The sequence below is a fragment of the Mobula birostris genome, chromosome 1, assembly GCF_030028105.1.
Source record: "Mobula birostris isolate sMobBir1 chromosome 1, sMobBir1.hap1, whole genome shotgun sequence".
Classification (NCBI taxonomy): Eukaryota; Metazoa; Chordata; class Chondrichthyes; order Myliobatiformes; family Myliobatidae; genus Mobula; species Mobula birostris.
The window spans coordinates 88,913,200-88,933,118 of NC_092370.1; the positions used below are offsets into that span (position 1 = coordinate 88,913,200).

The 19,919-nt window shown below is 39.7% G+C and overlaps 1 protein-coding gene across 3 annotated transcripts in view; it reads right to left on the reverse strand.

Annotated features, from left to right (window-relative positions):
• LOC140198038 (probable aminopeptidase NPEPL1) overlaps positions 1 to 19,919 on the reverse strand; it is a 46,571-nt gene that overhangs the window by 9,773 nt on the left and 16,879 nt on the right. For all 3 annotated transcript variants that reach the window (XM_072258881.1, XM_072258872.1, XM_072258890.1), the window contains exons 5-7: positions 8,625 to 8,706; positions 5,960 to 6,102; positions 4,100 to 4,177 (exon numbers count right to left, since the gene is read on the reverse strand). In XM_072258881.1, the coding sequence (XP_072114982.1) occupies positions 4,100 to 4,177; positions 5,960 to 6,102; positions 8,625 to 8,706 (303 nt within the window). The remainder of the gene's footprint in view (positions 1 to 4,099; positions 4,178 to 5,959; positions 6,103 to 8,624; positions 8,707 to 19,919) is intronic.

Consider the following 19,919-nt stretch of genomic DNA (forward strand, 5'->3'; position numbering starts at 1 on the left):
ATAGGATGATTTGGCAGATGAATATGTGGCTGAGAAACTGGTGCAGGAGGCAGGGTTTCAATTTCAGCATCATTGTGATCTCTACTGAGGAAGGTATGACCTGTACAAAAGGAACAGTTTATACCTGAACCCAAGTGGAACCAATATCCCTGAAGGCAGGTTTACTAGAGCTATTGGGGAGAGTTTAAACTAGTTTGGCAGGGGGATGGTAAATGGAGTGACAGGGCTGTTGGTTAACAAGCAGAGGCAGGGTAGAGTGAGACTGTCAGCAAGGACAGGTGGATGACTGGGGAAAATTGCAATAAGTGGGATAAGCTGCAGCGTAAAAGGGGGGCAAATCAAAAAAGGTGACGGATAAAAGGAGTGAAGCTGTTATATTTAAATGATGCAGTATACAGGATAAGGTAGGTGATCTTGTAGTGCAGTTAGAGATTGACAGGTATGACATTGCGGACAACACCGAGTTGTGCCTGAAGAAGATTATAGTTGGAGACTTAATATCCAAGGGTACACACAGTATTGAAAGGACAGGCAAGTAGGCAGGCAGAGGGAATCGTGTGGTTCTGCTGGTAAAAAAATCAAAATCAAACCCTTAGAAGTGACATAAGATCAGAAAATGTAGAATTACTGTAGATAGAGTTAAGAAACTGCAAGGGTAAAAAGACCGTGATGGGAGCTATATACAGGCCTTTGAACCGTAGCCAGGATGTGGGCTATAAATTACAATGGGAGATAGAAAAGGCATTTTAAAAAATAATGTTACGATAGTCATGGGGGATTTCAATATGCAGGTATATTGGGAAAATCAAGTTGGTAGTGGATCCCAAGAGAGAGAATTTGTAGAATCCCTACAAGATGGCTTTTCAGAGCAGCTTGTGGTTGAGCCCACTAGGGGATCAGCTATTCTGGATTGGGTGTTGTGTAATGAACTGGATTTGATTAATGAGCTTAAGGTAAAGGAACCCTTAGGAAATAGTGATCATGCTATGATAGAATTCACCCTGCAGTTTGAGAGGGAGAAGTAAAGTCAGATGTATCAGCATTACAGTGGAGTAAAGGGAATTACCAAGGCATGAGAGAAGAGCTGGCCAAAGTTGGTTGGAAGGGGACACTAACAGGGATGACAGCAGAGCACCAAGGCCAGCACTCCTGGGAGCAATTCTGAAAATGCAGGATACATTCCAAAGAAGTAGTATTCTAAAAGTAGGATGATGCAATGGTGGCTAACGAGGGAAGTCAGTGCCAACATAAAAGCAAACGGGATGGCATAAAATAGAGCAAATAGTGGGAAGTTAGAGGATTCAGAAGCTTTCAAAAACTAACAAAAGGCAACTAAAAAGGCCATAATAGGGGAAAAGATGAAATATGATGGTAAGCTAGCCAATAATATCAAGAGGATACCAAACAGTTTTTCAGATAAATCAAGAATAAAAGAGACGTGAGAATAGATATCAGGCTGTTGCAAAATAACATTGGAGATGCAGTAATTGGGGACAAGGAAATGGCGGACAAACTGAATAAGTATTTTACCTCATTTTGCCTCAGTCTTCACAGTGGATGACACCGGCAGTGTGCCAGAAGTTCGAGGGGGGCAGAGGAGAGTGCAGTTGCTGTTATTAAGGAAAAGGTTTTTGGGGAGCTGCAAGGGCTGAAGGTAAATAAGTCACCTGGATCAGATCGATCACACGCCAGGGTTCTGAAAGAGGTAGCTGAAGAGATTGTGGAGGCATTAGTAATGATCTTTCAAGAATCACTAGATTCTGGCAGGTTCCAGATGACTGGAAAATTGCAAATGTCATGCCACTTTTCAAGAAGGAGGGGAGCAGAAGAAAGGAAATTGTAGGCCAGTTAGCCTGACCTCAGTGGTTGAGAAGATGTTGGAGTCGACTGTTGAGTACGTAGTTTCAAGGTACTTTGACTACATGACAAAATAGGCAAAAGTTAACATGGTTAACTTAAAGGAAAATCTTGTCTGACAAATATTAGATTAGATTATGAGGACACGTAGTCCTCTTTTATTGTCATTTAATAATGCGTGCATTAAGAAATGATACGTTTCTCCAGAATGACATCACAGAAACACATGACAAACCGACTGAAAAACTGACAAAAACCATATAATTATAACGTATAGTTACAACAGTGCAAAGGAATACCGTAATTTGATAAAGAACAGACCATGAGCATGGTAAAAAATATGCTGGAATTCTTTGAGGAAATAGCAAGCAGGATAGACAAAGGAGAATCGAAGGGCCTTGTGCACATGGATTTTCAGAAGGTCTTTAACAAAGTGCCACAGGTGAAGCTGCTCAGCAAGATAAAAGCCTTGTCACCAAGTATAACAGGAAAGATACTAGCGTGGATAGAGGATTGACTGATCAGCAGCAGGCAAAGAGGGGGAATAAAGGGAGCCCTTTCTGATTGGCTTTCAGTGACTAGTGGTGCTCCATAGGGGTTGGTGTTGGGACTGTTTCTTTTTACATTGTATGTCAATGCTTTGGATGATGGAATTGACGGCTTTGTGGCCAAGTTTGCATATAATATGAAGGTAGGTGATGAGGCAAGCAGTGTCGAGGAAGCAGGGAGTCTGCAGAAGGACTTTGACAGATTGAGAAAATAGGCCAAGAAGTGACAGATGGAATACAGTGTTGGGAGGTGTATGGTTATGCGCTTTAGTAGAAGGAATAAAAGCGCAAGTTATTTTCTAAATGGGGAAAAAATTCAAAAATCAAAGGTGCAAAGGGACTTGGGAGTCCTTGTGCAGGATTCCCCAAATGGTAATTTGCATGTTGAGTCGGTGGTGAGGAAGGCAAATGCAATGTTAGCATTTAAAGGTAGTGGAGCTCTTAAAGATAGTGGAATCAAAGGTTATGGGGATAAGGCAGGAACTGGATACTGATAGTGGATGATCAGCCATGATCACAGTGAATGGTGGTGCTGGCTCGAAGGGCCGAATGGCCTACTCCTGCGCCTATTGTCTATTGTCATTTCAAGAGTAGATGTGGAGAGGATGATTTCTATGGTGGGAGACACAAGGTCCAGAAGGAACAGCCTCAGAATAGAGGGAAGAGCATTTAGAATGTTTATTCATTGCCACAGGCAACTGTGGAGGGTATTTGGTGTATTTAAGACAGAGGTCAATAGGTTCTTGATTAGTTAGGCGTGAAAGGTTATGGGGAAAAAGCAGGAGAGTGGGGTTGAGAAGAAAATGGATTAGCCATGTTAAAATAGCGGAGTAATTGAGAGGAAAATTGATCAGCCACGTTGAAATAGCGGAGCAAACTCAACAGGCCAGATAGCCTAATTCTGCTCCTATGTCTTATGGCCTTATGGAGAATATGTTGAGGATGGTGGGGGGAGGGGGAGTTAGGAGAAGGAAGGTCAATGTTTCAAGTTGAAACCCTGAATCATAGCTACGAGTAGAGAGGGGATGTAGTCAGTCTAAAGGGGAGTGACAAGACTGGCGACATGTGGGTTAAGAATAATGGGCCAATGGAGTTAGGCAAGGAAACAGGATGGATGGAATAGGGAATCAAAGGCAAGTGGATAATAGATGATGACAAAGAGAAAAAAATAAGAGGCAAATGGAATCAATGGGTAATGGGAAGAATGAAGGTGGAGACAGCTGGAAGAGGATCACAAAGGTTACCAGTGTTGGAAACTGATAAATCAGGAGATAATGGGAACCATTAGGGTAGAGATGAAAGTCTGATGGAAGCAGAACCAGATAAGAGCAGGTATGGAGGAAACAAAATCAGGGGTCTGGAGGAGAATCAGAAAGAGGGGATAAGGAGGAGTAGAAAACACACTGGAGGTGAGGATTACCTGAATTTAGAAAATTCAATGTCCATACCCTTAACAATCCAAGAACCTATACAACTTTGGAAGCTAATTACCCAGTATCCAGCATCCTAAAAGCACTTCTCTTAAAAGTATGGGCCCAGTTTCGCTATGTCCAGCAATAAGCAGCATCAGGAAAGAAATACAAAGAAAGAAAATGGAACAACTTTTATAGAACAAAATTTATAAAAATCTTCTTTTTAGAAAAATTTACTCTGGTGACCTACTACCAGAAATGGAAAATGTTACACCTGCCTACCTGTTTCACTGCTGCTCGGAAGGCTCCAAGGACAGCAGCAGCTCCTCCACAATCTCTCTTCATCCCTGTCATCTGTGACTACAAAATAAGGCAAATGGAATTCTCATTCATTTTAAAAACATCAGCAATCAATAGTTAGTTACAAAGTATAAAAAAAGCCAAAATGTTAATGGTGCTACAAGAGACTGCAGATACTGGAATCTGGCTAGAGTCATAATTGTAATAGTGCAGCATATTATCATCTGGCCACGACAGAAGACAAGCTTCTTCAAAGGTAAACAACCTGATGGGTTTTAAATTGTTTCCACTACTACTCCATTAAGAGATTTTAACACAACAATATTGATATTGTTTTGGAGTACAGTCTTAATAAAGGGAGATCAAGTGCATCAAAACTAATAAAGATTCATTCTGGATCAAGAAACCATTACACAGTGTCAAGGCAATATTAGAACCTGGAATGTCAATATGTCAAATGGGTAATTTATGGCAATTGATTACCTCAAGTATTCACTCCTACATATCAGTTTACTTATCAGTTGTTAATAATTAAAGGTTTCTTATATTTGAAGAGTTATTAGTAAATGTAAGACCAAATAAATTATAATTGAGTTAGCCAGCATCTGTGAAGGTAGAAATAGTGAACATTTCAGTCCAAAGTCCTTCAGATTTTGAACGTTTGTTTTTACAGATGCTGCCCAAGTAATTGAGTATTTTTAGCATTTTCTGTTTATTGACCAAATACAAAATTTGTACTGAAAGGTACTTGCAGAAGCAGTGTCTGAAAATTCACAGTCCACTAAAGTAGTTCATCCAAATGCAATGGTTATGGGCTAGCCGTAATATTCTGGAATATATTTTAAGATACGCAGAAAAAGCAGTCACAGAAAATCCATGTAAATATATAGGGTATGCAAGAAACATATTCGTGGATATTTGCCTCCTCCAAATCATGGAAAATCAATGACACAAGAAGCTTTTTGTGGAGGCCAAGTCTTTATGTATATTTAAGGCAGAGGTTGATAGGTTCTTGATTGGTCAGGGTATGAAGGGATATGGGGGGGGGGGGGGGGGAGGAAAATGGTTCAGCCATGATGTATTGGCAGAGCAGACTCAATGGGCCAAGGGGCCCAATTCTGCTCCTATTTCTTATGGCCTAACGGTCTTCTCAACCAATGGTTTTTGTACCAGTTCAAAAGCACCTACTTAACCCGCTGCTGTCTGTAAGGAGTTTGTACTTTGCCCCCATGACTTCATGTGTTTGCTCTGGGTGCTCCAGTTTACCCCCACGTTCCAAAGACATACAGGTTACTAGGTTAATTGGTTAATAGGTAATTGGGTGGAGCAAGCTCAATGGGCTTAAAGGGCCCATTTTTTTGAACCTGGACTCATCTTTTGGCACTTGATCCCATGCCCTGCAGTTCCTAATACCTACAGAACTGATATGAGCACTTAGTAAATGTGATAAATGATACTGCCTCTACAAACTGTCAGGCAGTGAATTCCATATCACTTCAATTCCACTTGAAGTTCATTTCTCCCAATCATTCAGATACTTCTGATTTTGACTCCTCAGCAAAGGGGGAAAAGAAAGCGTATTTATTTAGTCTCTGGAGAGTCCTCATATTTTTATGCACCTTGTTTAAATCTTTCTTCAGTCTCTGTGATCCAATCACAGAATATCCATTCTCATAGCTATTATGATGTTTAAAGAGAATCAAGATACATCAGACTTTAATCTTACTCGTACTTCGTTTTATAAATTTAAAATGAGATAGGCATTTAACAACTACAACATATTTGTTCACTCTAAATTAGGTACAATACAAACATAAGAAGTGAAAAGTAACACCACATCACCTTTGATTTAATGCTGAGACCACCGGTATCATAAACGATACCCTTGCCGACCCAGGCTATAGTTTGCGTAGCATCCTCTGGTGTATGACTAAGTATTGCAAGAGCAGGAGGGTTCACTGCAGCTTTTCCAACTCCATAAATGCCTGAACAGCCAATTAAATACAAATGGAGTAAATGCCTAATGAAAGAAAATGAATCTCTAATACATATCAAAAAGGCAGAAATATGGTCCAATAAACTTTGCAGTCCAGATTTGCATTTTAACTATTGCATTAACATTCAATGAAATCAAAATCAAGGCTGAAAGTTGAAATCTAGACATTTGCGAAATAGCATAATCCCAAACGTAGAAAGGTCAGTGAAAGTCCTGCAAAGAATATTTCTTCGACAGTAACACTAATATGTAAGCAAAGTTCACTGGTACAAACTACTGAGCATTTATTTCATGTGGGAAGCTGAATGTAGCAAGTGTGCAGAATGGGAAACTCCCGACTTGAATTATTTTTAAAACATTTGCTAGGACCAAATTGTTAAAACAAAATTATACAAATTTACATTTATAATCATCTTTATAGTTTGCCAAGATAAATTGCAGCAATGCTTGGATTTGCCAATAGAAGCCATCTCCTTTGCCAGTATATTTCACTAATTATGAACCAGTTAAATCTGAAGTAATTGTTCATGTCTCCTTTTCCCAACTCAGAAAATTTCCTTTAGAGTTTATGGCTACATCAAAATAAGTTACCTAACCTAGTAAACTTCACACTTCCAAATCCTGAAAATATCAAACTGCATTTCTTTTTCTCCTTGCCACATACAAACTACTCCTTATTCACTCGTTACTCAGCTATCTAATCCATAGACCATAAGACAAAGGAGCAGAAGTCGGCCATTCGGCCCATCGACTCTGCTCTGCCATTTTATCATGAGCTGATCCATTCTCCCATTTATTCCCACTCCCCCACCTTCTCACCATAACCTTTGATGCCCTGGCTACTCAGATACCTATCAATCTCTGCCTTAAATACACCCAATGACTTGGCCTCCACTGCCGCCCGTGGCAACAAATTCCATAGATTCACCACCCTCTGGCTAAAAAATTTCTTCGCATCTCTGGTCTGAATGGGCGCTCTTCAATCCTTAAGTCATGCCCTCTCGTACTAGACTCCCCCATTATGGGAAACAACTTTGCCACATCCACCCTGTCTATGCCTTTGAAGATTCGAAATGTTTCTATGAGGTCTCCCCTCATTCTTCTAAACTCCAAGGAATACAGTCCAAGAGCGGACAAACGTTGCTCATATGTTAACCCCCTCATTCCCAGAATCATTCTAGTGACTCTTCTCTGTACCCTCTCCAACGTCAGCACATCCTTTCTTAAATAAGACCAAAACTACCCACAGTACTCCAAGTGAGGCCTCACCAGCACCTTATAGAGCCTCAACATCACATCCCTGCTCCTATACTCTATTCCTCTAGAAATGAATGCCAACATTGCATTCGCCTTCTTCACTACTGACTCAACCTGGAGGTTAACTTTAAGGGAATCCTGTACGAGGACTCCCAAGTCCCATTGCATCTCAGAACTTTGAATTCTCTCCCCATTTAAATAATAGTCTGCCCATTTATTTCTTTTGCCAAAGTACAGAACCATACACTTTCCAACATTGTACTTCATTTGCTACTTCTTTGCCCATTCTTCCAATCTATCCAAGTCTCTTTGCAGACTCTCCGTTTCCTCAGCACTACCGGCCCCTCCACCTATTTCGTATCATCAGCAAACTTAGCCACAAAGCCATCTATTCCATAATCCAAATCGTTGATGTACAACGTAAAAAGAAGCGGCCCCAACACTGATCCCTGTGGAACACCACTGGTAACCGGCAGCCAACCAGAATAGGATCCCTTTATTCCCACTCTCTGTTTCCTACCAATCAGCCAACACTCTATCCACGTATGTAACTTTAGCATCAATTTAAATGTAATGAGTTATCCCCTTCAAGTAAAAATATCCATAAATGCATTTTCTGGTTTTTTAATTTCAATTCCCAACATCTGTATTTTTTGACTTTTCGATTGCACATCAGGTAAAGATGCAATTAACCCTTTGCAACTTCTCACTACACATTGAATAGCAGATATAATTCCACAACTGATGTCCTTCCATAAAAAGCTTAAGTGTGGAATAAACTGCAATATATTAACCATGTTGCTAACCTACTTGGTGCCAGTGGCTTTACAGAAATGTCCACCTTCAAATCCCTTTCCATTTAAATTCTTCTCAAAATCTCAGTGCTTTATTTCTGCAAATTCAGTGCATTGTTCATGTCAAATAACAATTGCCAGTTGTCTGCCCAGTTCTTCAATCTACTCAAAGATTGTTTCACTCATTCCTTCAAGGGATGGTTTCACACTCCTTTGCTTTTAGTTCAGAACAATTTCTCCACAGAGCAGCTGACAGGAAATCATGATGGCTTTCTGCTCAGTATGATTATGTTTTCTGTAAATTGCAGCTTCTGGTGTTTTATTAGTAGAAGTAGCTAGGGTACTAGAAGCTCAATCCTGCCTTTAACCATATCTATCTGTACAATGTTTACATTCTAGTATTAATATTATCATAATTTTAATCTTTTAGAAATACTTATCGCTCTACTCTGGATATTACCTCCAAATCCCTTGTGATTTAGTTCCTCCCCACGGATAATTGTGGGAATAATACCCAGTTCAGATCCAACAAGGTTGATTTCCTATTAGCAAGGAAAAATAAACTCTTAAGTGAACCTCTCGGAAAGAAAAAGTATTAAACAGAGAAGCTATACAGGTTAATGAGGAAATTCCTCCAAGAAGTAAAATCAAAAAAGTGTGTTAAATGGCTATCGCTCATTTTGCGGGACCAATATCATATAATTTTTGGTTCCTCAATTCATTCATTATAATGGGGAAGTAAAACAAGTCAACTTCCTTGCTGCAATAAAATTAAAATAGCATAAATCAGGTGAACATGGAGAGCATCATTTCAGTATCATGTTAAATTATTTCAGAGCAGCAGAATAGCAGGACTCACTCAACTATGTGGATGAATGCAGATTAAGCAGGCAGAAAAGTCTCCAACCCAGAAACAGCTGAAAACATTAATTACAAATTAATAATAAACAAATCCTTCACCATACCTCTACCTTTTTGTCACATCACTGGCCACAAATATGCATAAGAATAAGGTACATAACCCAGAGTCTACATTGCTATTCAGCAGGAACCTGCGATATTCTTAGATTCCATTTGTGTCCAAAATGATCTACCAGCTCATAGTCAGCACTGAATTTACACGATCCTCTCTATGTGGAAAATTTCTAAGACACTGTCCTTCAAATGAAACTAATTCTCATTAACTTCATCCAACATGTACTCAGTCCTCTTATCAAAAACAGGATTCACATATACAGCTTACAAACTTGACTTCTATCCAAGTCTCAGACCATTCAAGGTTAACTAATTAAATCAACTCATCTTTCTCTATTTCTATGACATTCAGGTCAAATAGTTTTCGGGTCTCCAAATAACATGGTTAGGTTCCAATGGTTCCATTCTTGTTTTATAACAAAATTAGAGCCAACACATCAGTGCAATACTGGGGAAATGGTACATTGTCATGAGTACTGTCAGCCACATGGTAGCATAGTGGTTAGCGCAATACTTTACAGTGCCAGTGATTAGAATTCAGTTCCTACCACTATCAGCACATTCTCTCCATGACCGCATAGGTTTCCTCCACGTGCTCCGGTTTCATCTCACATTCCAAAGGCATACATACGGGTTAGGGTTAACAAGTTAAATGGAAATCCTACAAAAAATGGTGGATACAGCCATCAATAGTAAAGCCCTCCCCACCACTGAGCACATCTGCAAGGGAGCACTATCTCAGGAAAGCAGCATCCACTATCGAGGACCTTCAACATCCAGGTCATGCACCATTCTCGCTCGCTGCTGCCATCAGACAGGAGATAAAGGAACCTCAGGACCAACACCATCAGATTCAGGAACAGTTATTAACCCTCAACCATCAGGCTCCTGAACCCGAATGGACAACTTCACTTACCCTAACGCTGAACTGATTCCACAACCAATGGGCACTTTCAAGTACTCTACAACTCATGTTCTCAATATTATTTACTTATTTATTTTGTATTTGCACAATTTGTTGTCTTTTGCACATTGGTTGTTTGTCCGTCTTTACTGTGTGCCGCTCTTCATCGATTCTATTGTGTTTCTTTGTATTTACTAAGAATGCCTGCAAGAAAATGAATCTCAAAATAATAAATAGTGACATACATTTACTTTCAGATTTAAACTTTGTGGAATGGTGCTAGAAGCATGGTGTTGGAGTTTGGTGTTTAAATCCAAGTTTCTTTTAGAAGTCAGGAACGAGGCACAAAACTTGTTGCTTCATGATTGTTTATTAAGAGTTGATAGAACAGAGGAAACTGAACAGACAGTGACAGGGAAAGCTACAATTCAAGAACACAAATAAAAATATTACGCCTAGCACAATACAATTATTTTATACCCATAGAGATAATGAAAATTCCATTCAAATCTATAGATAATAATAATCCAATTAGAAAGTAAGTCAATACTGCAGTAAAAAGTTAACCAATGAGAAAAATACTTATTCACTCAATTCAGAGCTTCCAGAATTATACTTTGTATAACCACTAGAGGCATATTAAACTGTTTTGCATAGATAGAAGCAGATAATTGTTAAACTGCAAAAAAAATGACAATTAAACAATAGATCCATCAATCCAGTCCTTTGATTCTGAATCACATGTTTAGAATCATTACATCTAAAAACTCAGAAACAGAAAAACTTGTATGTATGTTACTATAAAACAATCAAAAGACTACTTAGGTTCTGAAGTATCAAAGGGTATAAATTCTTCAAAATATTCAGAAGATTATTTCATGGTTAGGCAGATTACTAGGCGCATTTATGCGAGTTTGAACTGTTCTGTTAATAATCACCTTTAAACAAGTTAAAGAAGATGTAAATTATGATAAGGCATACCAGTATGAATATTGTGACTCATAATAGAACATAGAATATAGATATCTACAGCACATTACAGGCCCTTTGGCCCACAATGTTGTGCCGACCATGTAACCTACTCTAGAAACTGCTTAGAATTACCCTACCGCATAGCCCTCTATTTTTCTAAGCTCCATGTACCTATCTAAGAGTCTCTTAAAAGGCCTTATTTGCATCCACCTCCACCACTATTGCTGGCACTGCATTCCACACACCCACCACTCTGTGTGGAAAAACTTACTCCTGACATCCTCTTTGTACCTACCCCCAAGCACCTTTAAACTATGTACCCTCATGTTAGCCATTGTAGCCTCTGGCTATCCACATGATCAATGCCTCTCATCATCTTATACACCTCTATCAGGTCACCTCTCATCCTCCATTGTTCTAAGGAGAAAAGGCCAAGTTCACTCAACCTATTCTCATAAAGCATGCTCTCCAATCAAAGCAACATCCTTGTAAACCTTTTCTGCACTCTTTCTATAGTATCCACATCCTTCCTGTAGTGAAGTGACCAGAACTGACCACAGTACTCCAAGTGGGGTCTGACCAAGGTCTTATATTACCTCACGGCTCTTGAACCCAATCCCACAGGTGATGAATGCCAACACACCATACTCCTTAACAACACTGTTAACCTGCGCAGCAGCTTTGAGTATCGTATGGATATGGACCCCAAGATCTCTCTGATCCTCCACACTGACATTAATACTATATTCTGTCTTCAAATTTGCCCTATCAAAATGAACCAGTTCACACTTATCTAGGTTGAACTCCATCTGCCACATCTCAACCCAGTTCTGCATCCTATCGATGTCCCACTGTAACCTCTGACAGCCCTCCACTCTATCCACAACACCCCCAATCTTTAAGTCATCAGTAAACTTACTAACCTACCCTTCTACTTCTTCATCCAGGTCATTTATAAAAATCACAAAGAGGAGGGATCCCAGAACAGATCCTGTGGAACACCACTGGTCACCGACCTCCATGCAGAATACCAACCACCTACAACCATCCTTTGCCTTCTGTGGGCAAGTCAATTCTGAATCCACAAAGCAAGTCTCCTTGGAACCCATGCCTCCTTACTTTCTGAATGAGCCTTGCATGGGGAACTTTATCAAATGTCTTACTGAAATCCATATACACTACATCCACTGCTCTATCTTCAAAGTGTTTCGTTACATCCTCAAAGAATTCAATCAGGCTCGTAAGGCATGACTTGTCCTTGACAATGCCATGCTGACTATCCTAATCAGGTTATGTCTTTCCAAGTGCCCATAAATCCTGCCTCTCAGGATCTTCTCCAACAACTGGCCCACCACTGAAGTAAGACTCACTAGTCTATAATTTCCTGGGTTATCTTTACTCCCTTTCTTGAACAAGGAAACAACATTTGCAACCCTCCAACCCTCCGGTACTTCTCCCGCTCCGATTGATGATGCAAATATCATCGCCAGATGCTCAGCAATCTCCTCCCTCGCTTCCCACAGTAGCCTGGCGTATATCTCATTCAGTCCCGGCGACTTATCTAACTTAATGCTTTTCAAAAGCTCCTGCACATCCTCTTTCTTAATGTCTATATGGTCAAGCATTTCAGTCCACTGTAAGTCATCCCCACAATTGCCAAGGTCTTTGTCCCTGGTGAATACTGAAGCAAAGTATTCATTAAGTAACTCCGCTACCTCCTCCAACACCATGCATATATTTCCACTATTGCATGGGATTGGTCCTATTCTCACACAGCTCATCCTCTTGCTCTTCACATTTGTAGAATGCCTTGGGGTTTTCCTTAAGCCTGATCACCAAGATCTTCTCATGGCTGCTTCAAGCTCTCCTAATTTCAGTCTTAAGCTCCTTCCTAGCAACCTTCCAAATTTTCTGGAATTCTATCAGTACCTCATTTCTTGAACCTTTCGTAAGCTTTTCTTCTGTTCTTAACGAGATTTTCCACATTCTTTGTACACCATAGCTGTTTAACCCTACCAACTTTTCCCTGCCTCAATGGAACATGCCTACGCAGAATGCCATATTTCTGCTGTGCATTTCCCTGAGAACATCTGCTCCCAATTTATGCTCCCAAGTTCCTGCCTAACAGCATCATATTTCCCTCTATCCCAATTAAATGTTTTCCCAAATTATCTGCTCCTATCCCTCTCCAGCACTATGGTAAAGGAGCTAGAGTTGTGATCACTACATCCAGAATGCTCTCCCACTGAGAGATCAACTGACCAGTTCATATCCCAATACCAGATCAAGTACATCCTCTCCTCTAGATGGCTTATCTTTATATTGCATCAGGAAACCTTCCTGAACACACCTTACAAAGTTCACCCCATCTAAACCCCTTGCTCTAAGAGATGCCAGTCAACATTAGGAAAGTTAAAATCTCCCGTCACAACAACCCTATTTTTATTGCACCGTTCCAGAATCTGCCCTTCGATGTCCCTGTTACTACGGAGGGAGACTAAAAAAAATCACTAAGTGGAGTTATTACCCCCTTCCTGTTTCTGACTTCTTTGCATCCTGACTTAATAGATAACCCGTCCATGACTTCCTCAGCTATGACACTATCCCTGATTAGCACTGCTACACCCCCACCTCTTTTGCTCCCTCCCTGTTCTTTTTGAAACATCTAAATCCTCAGCACTCAGCAGCCAATCCTGCCCAGATATCAAAGTCTCTGTAATGGACACAATGTCATAGTCCCACATATTGATCCACACTGTAAGTTCATCCGGATTGTTTATGATACTCCTTGCATTAAAACACACATCTCAAACCAATAGGCTGAGTGCATCTTTGTTCTATCATCTGCCTATCCTTTCCTCACAAACTCCCTACAAGCTATAGTCACAGTCATACTTTATTGATTCCGAGGGAAATTGATTTTCGTTACAGTTGCCCCAACCAAGATATCTCTACTTGTACGCCAGCTGCCCCATCCTCTGCCTCTTCACTTTCACTTTGGTTCCCATCCCCCTGCAAATCTAATTTAAACCCTCCCCAATAGCATTAGCAAACCTCCCTGCCAGGATGTTGGTCCCCCTCGGATTCAAATGCATCCTGTCCTTTTTCTAATCCTGAGATTACTATCCTTAAAGTCCTCCTCCTCAGCTTCCCTCCTAACTTACCTCACCTGTCCTCGCCAAAGCCCTACCACTCTGACTCACGCTTCTTTGACGACCGCTCCGCTAGGCAGTGTCTCCCTTTTATCCCGGAGCCTTCTCAGCCTTGTATGATGATAAACTACTGTGTCTGTGCACTTAGCCCAATCGAATCTCCCGCTGAAAGAAGCTCGTCGCTTTTTAAATCTTCTCAGCAACCTTGCGCGATTACGAGCTACTACGTCTGCGCACTTCTCCCAATAGAATTATATTGAGTAACCCCCCCATTCCAAGTCATAATGAATTTAATCAAAGAAATCCCATACATCCGATTGATGCATTTAGCAGATTCTTATGAATACGATCAGCCAAATTAGTTATGTCTTCAGACTCATCAGATTTGTACACACTCCTTGCCTATAACTGTTACGTTTTTCCCCACCCCCTTAACTTCTAAGAGAAGATCTTAATACCATACAATTTTGATGAACCACTTTATACATGACAATCATTTCCATTGTTACCTTTCCCAAAGCTTCAGCAGCATCATTGCTTCCTTTCTTAGGCTGCAGCAACATTTTTAATCTCTTATACTCCTCACAACATAAAACAGGAATAAAATTGATGCAAAAAAATCTCCTTCTGAAATGCTTCATTTACTTCTAGACTCAGGAGGTAAAGGCAAGGTGTGTGTATGTCTCATGGCAGGAAAACCATACCCTAAATTAACAAGATCCTAACCAATTACATGGAAGAGAGGTGTACTCTCTCTGCACATAAAGTACGTATTGTTCAACGAACTTAGACCATTTCTTATTACTTGACAGGAGCTTTGTTGAAGTGTAGTATTTGTGATCATCAATTATACAAGCATACATTTGAGTCATGTCAACTAGCACATTATGAGTGCGGAAATTGGCAAAAATATAACAAATAATATTAGAATCAACTTCATAAAGTTCAGTAACTATAGGCTTGCTTGAAATCTTCTGGCTCATTAGTGATTTGTTCACTGTAGCCCAGCAGGGTACGCAATGTGACAGAGGTTACTAGCACATTAACCACAGCACTTATTGTCCTTTGTAAATTCCATTTTAGCTCACTTGCAGTGGCTGATGTGTATCTAGTTACTTTTATCTTCTACTTTCACCACTGAGTTGGTAATTAACAGCATGATAACGTTTTTCCCATCCAGCTCCCAGTGGTTCCTTATGCAGCTTCTTAATCAGGACTCACTTGCCAGGAATCAAGGTGTGTCCTCATTCTGTTGGGTCTTCCCAAGTGGCAGAAAACTGTTGAGAAGCAGCCTGGCCAGCTTGGGTTAATTTCACACAATAGTTAACTGAACTGTCCGCCATAATGTATATATCAGCCTCTCTGAGATTTAGGACGTCCTGTTACCAAATCAAATGGACTTGGTTCTTAAATGGAAGGACTCTAATCCACCTACTGTTTTTTTTTTGGCTTCCCTCCATTATGTCGTGTCTAAGTTTAGAAAAAATAAGAAGTCAGACATTTGATACATCCTTTAAATTTGAACAAACCTGGCAACCTTTTATTCAGTATTTTCATATGGTTTGATTTACTGCTCTTCCAGTTACTTTCTCGAAACTTTGGATTTGATCAGAAAGTTTTTCTTTTTTCTTGCTTTTACTCTCAATTTGGGCTGCCCAGTCCCCCATTTTTTTCAAATTATTTTTTGTTTATAGAGAAGAGTGGGATTTTTATATATATAAAAATTATAAAAGTTTCTTTATTTTTTCTTATGAAATGATAAGAGAATTGATTATCTTTTTTATTATATACTATTAGATTAATACTATGTATGATTTTGATAATGCTTATTTTACCTTTTATATGTATTATTATCAATATAGCTATCTGAGATAATCCTCTTGTTTTTATATACGTAATTTTTTTAAATTAATAAAAAGATTGATAAAGAAAGAAAGAATGGACTTGGTCTAGTTTTCTTGTTTGGGGTTGCTCTGTTACATAAGAACAAAGGAAGACCTGTAGACCACAGTATGCTCCCTCATGATACTTAGTCAATCATTATCTGATGGTTCCATTCATTCATTCGATTTGTGCTGATCAGTGTAGATATTAGCTTATCTTCCCTCTACCAACTTACAGACTTCATTCGAAGTTTTCAGTCCTGCCTGTTCTGGCGGTACGAGGAGGTGTATTTCCTAATGCCAGAATTTCAGTTCCAGAAACAGCCGTTTGAATTCCTTTCTCAATCATTGAGGAGCCATCATTTTTGGGAGAATAATAAGAGCATGTTCTTGAATTAAAACTGCTCTCATGTGTTTCTCGTTGACATGCAGGGTAAATGATTTACCTGCATCAGGATTCTTAATGCAGCTGATACACAATTGTCACCTTTGAAGTTTGAAAGACTTTCAGCTGTTCCTCATTGAGTCACAAGGTTGTCAGAGTACTTACTGTCCTTTAGCAGATTATTGAGTGATTGAGCATTAGTCGATGGATTTACCACTAGCTTGTCAATATATTCATTAATGATTGTTTCATCTTCAGTCCTGTGTCTCCTCACTCCCTTGGTCTTTATTGGAGCAAGCTGTGACAGAGCCGTCAATCTTACTGTTCCATCACTGTCATTCTAACTTGAATCACTAAGGCCCATTGTAGAGTCCATGTCATGTCCATCCTGTAATCCTGCAGAGTTCAAATGGTGTCGGTGACTTGGAGGACTGTCCGATGTAGGCTGTAATTCTCCAGGGTTCGGATGGTGGCACCATATAGGAAGACAGTTCAATGTGAGCCGTAATTCCTCCAGTGTAGGTACAGAAGCAGGTGTTTCCCAGGACGGAGCACCAGCAGTAGTGTCACCAGCAGAACCGCCCACTTGAAATCACGGCTGCACTTTTCCATTTTGTTTTAGTTTGCTTTAAAACTCAATACGTTGCACATACTGTACGTAGATTTAATTACTGTGTTATTCTTTTGCTTGTTCAATTAATGCAAAGATTTGCTCTTTAGTTTTTACTGTCTCTGTCATGCTGTTTTTGTAGCTTATCACAAGTTTCATGTTCTTTCAATTAGTAAAAGACTTTACTCACTTCTAGCTCTTTCAATCACTTGCATGTTCAATCAAATTGACAACACTGTTTTATCTCTAAATCAATAGCAGCCATTTTTTTCCCAAACTTTATACATGTCTTTTTTTTCTTAATAAAGTTTATTCAGTTATATAAAGAATAAATGAAGATGAGAGTTGATAATGGACCACTGGAAAATCATGCTGGTGAGGTAGTAATGGGGGACAAAGAAATGGCAGATGAACTTCAGTCTTCACTGTGGAAGATATTAGCTGTATGCCAGAAGTCCGTGAACATCAGGGCTATTATAAAGGAAAAAAGTACTAGGCAAACCGTAAGGTCTGGACCAGACAGGCTGCATCTCAGAGTCCTAAAAGAGGATGCTGAAGAGATAAAGGATACATTGGTCATGATCTTTCAAGAATCACTTGATCCTGGATCCTGGAGGACTGGAAAATTGCAAATGTCACCCACTCTTTCAGAAGAGAGGAAGACAGTTGTTGGGAGAGTGTTGGAGTCCACTATTAAGGATGGGGTTTCAGGGTACTTGGAGATTAATGATAAACTGACTCAAAGTCAGCATGGCTTCTGTAAAGGGAAACCTTGCCTGACAAATCTGTTAGAATTCTTTGAAGATGTAACAAGCAGGGTGGACAAAGGAGAGGCAGTCAATGTCATTTACTTAAGATTTTCATAAAGCATTTGATAAGGTGCCTCACAAAAAAAATCCTATGGTGTTACAGGATATATACTAGTACAGATCGAGGAATGGCTGATAGGCAGGAGGTAGCGAGTGGGAATAAAAGGGGCCTTTTTTGGTTGGCTGCCAGAACTTTGGCCATTGTCTTGATGTACTTTAATCACTTTGACCGAGTTCTCAAAATGTTAATAGATTATAATCAAATACCAAATAGATCACAACCACATAGGTTGATTCAACAACCATAAATTCATCCGACAACTAAATAGATCACAAGAAAACAGATTGCACAACCACTATTTTCACCAGGTACCAAAAACAGATCACTATGCAACCAAAATAGATTGTAACCAAAATTTCCACAGCTGTTTCTCTTTTAAATAGCAATGCCACAGCCCTAAATCCTGATTTCCATCTGATATTCTAAACCAGAACTCCCCCCCCCCAGACAACTGAAGAACAGAGGAAGTTTTTGCTCCTTTTGTTGTGTGCTAAAAATTCCCCCTTTTTTGTCTTTGAGCATAACAAATTTTTAACTTCAGAATATGCTGCCAACTCCACCAAAATTGTTGGATTCTGGTGTTTAAATCCAAGTCTCTTTTAGAAGTTGGGAACAAGGCACAAAGCTTGTTGCTTCACGGTCATTTTGTTAAGAGCTGATAGAACAGAGGAAACTGAGTGGACAGTGACGGGGAAAGTTACAATTCAAGAATAAAGATGAGGAAAATTCCATTCTACTTCATGACAATAAGCCAATTATAAAGTACTTAGTCAATACTGCAGTAAAAAATTAACCAATGAGAAAAACACGTATTCACTCAATGCAGAGCTTCCAGAAATTTCCAGAATTCTAAACAAGAAATTCTGCAGATGCTGGAAAGCCAAAGCCTGACCTGCTGTGTTCCTCCAAGCCGTTTGTGTATGTGGCTTTCCAGAATTATACTTTGTGTAGCTACAAGAGACATATTAAACTTATGCATGTAGTGATTACTTAAAATACAAGCAAAGAAAATGACCAACAGATGGATCCAACAATGGCAACATTTGTGGGCTGGCCTCAGCACATCCTTGGACTGTGTTGGTCGTTAATGCAAACAACTTATTTCACTGAATGCTTCAATGTACATGTGACAAATAAGGATAACATGTTACTGTTTAAATCAAGGCCTGGCCTATCAGATTCACATGGTAGGCACACTTTTGAAAAACAGGGAAATCTTCCTAATATGCTACTCAATATTTTCAAACCCACTGGCATAAATTTTCTAGAAACTTAACAACAAAAAAGTGGAGGAATGAGGCCTATTAAAGCCAATAAAGTATAAAGTATCAAGTACAAAAAATGGTAAATTGTACCTGGATGCTGAGGCTACCAATAAGGTACTAAAAGATTCTTTGTATCTGTCTTTATCAGTACAAAGGGTGCTGAAAGGGACCACATTAAGCAGGTGAGATCTCAGCAGATTGGCAAAGAGCTAATGGTGTTCCATAATGCAAGAAATGAAATAGGAATAATCCTGCAACTGGTGATTCTCATGTTAGAGGTAGGGCAGTTACTGGAGAGGATTCCCAGGGGTTGGATTCATGAGCAATTGGAAAACAAGGGCTTAATTAGGAACAGTCATTATGACTTTGAACAGGACAAGTCATTGCTTCCTAACTTGACTTTTTTAGAGAGGTGATCAAAGTTGATTTGTGGATGTCCTCTACATGGATTTTAGTAAGGCGCCTGTAAGGGTTCATCATGGAAGGCTCATCCAAAAGATTAAAATGCATGAGATCCACAGTGAATTGACCATTCAGATTCAGAAAGCAGGATCTCCCAGTGGCCACACATTTTAATTCCATATCCCATTCCCATTCTGACATGTCTATCCACGGCCTCCTCTACTGTAAAGATGAAGCCACACTCAGGTTGGAGGAACAACACCTTATATTCCGTCTGGGTAGCCTCCAACCTGATGGCATGAACATCGACTTCTCTAACTTCTACTAAGGCCCCACC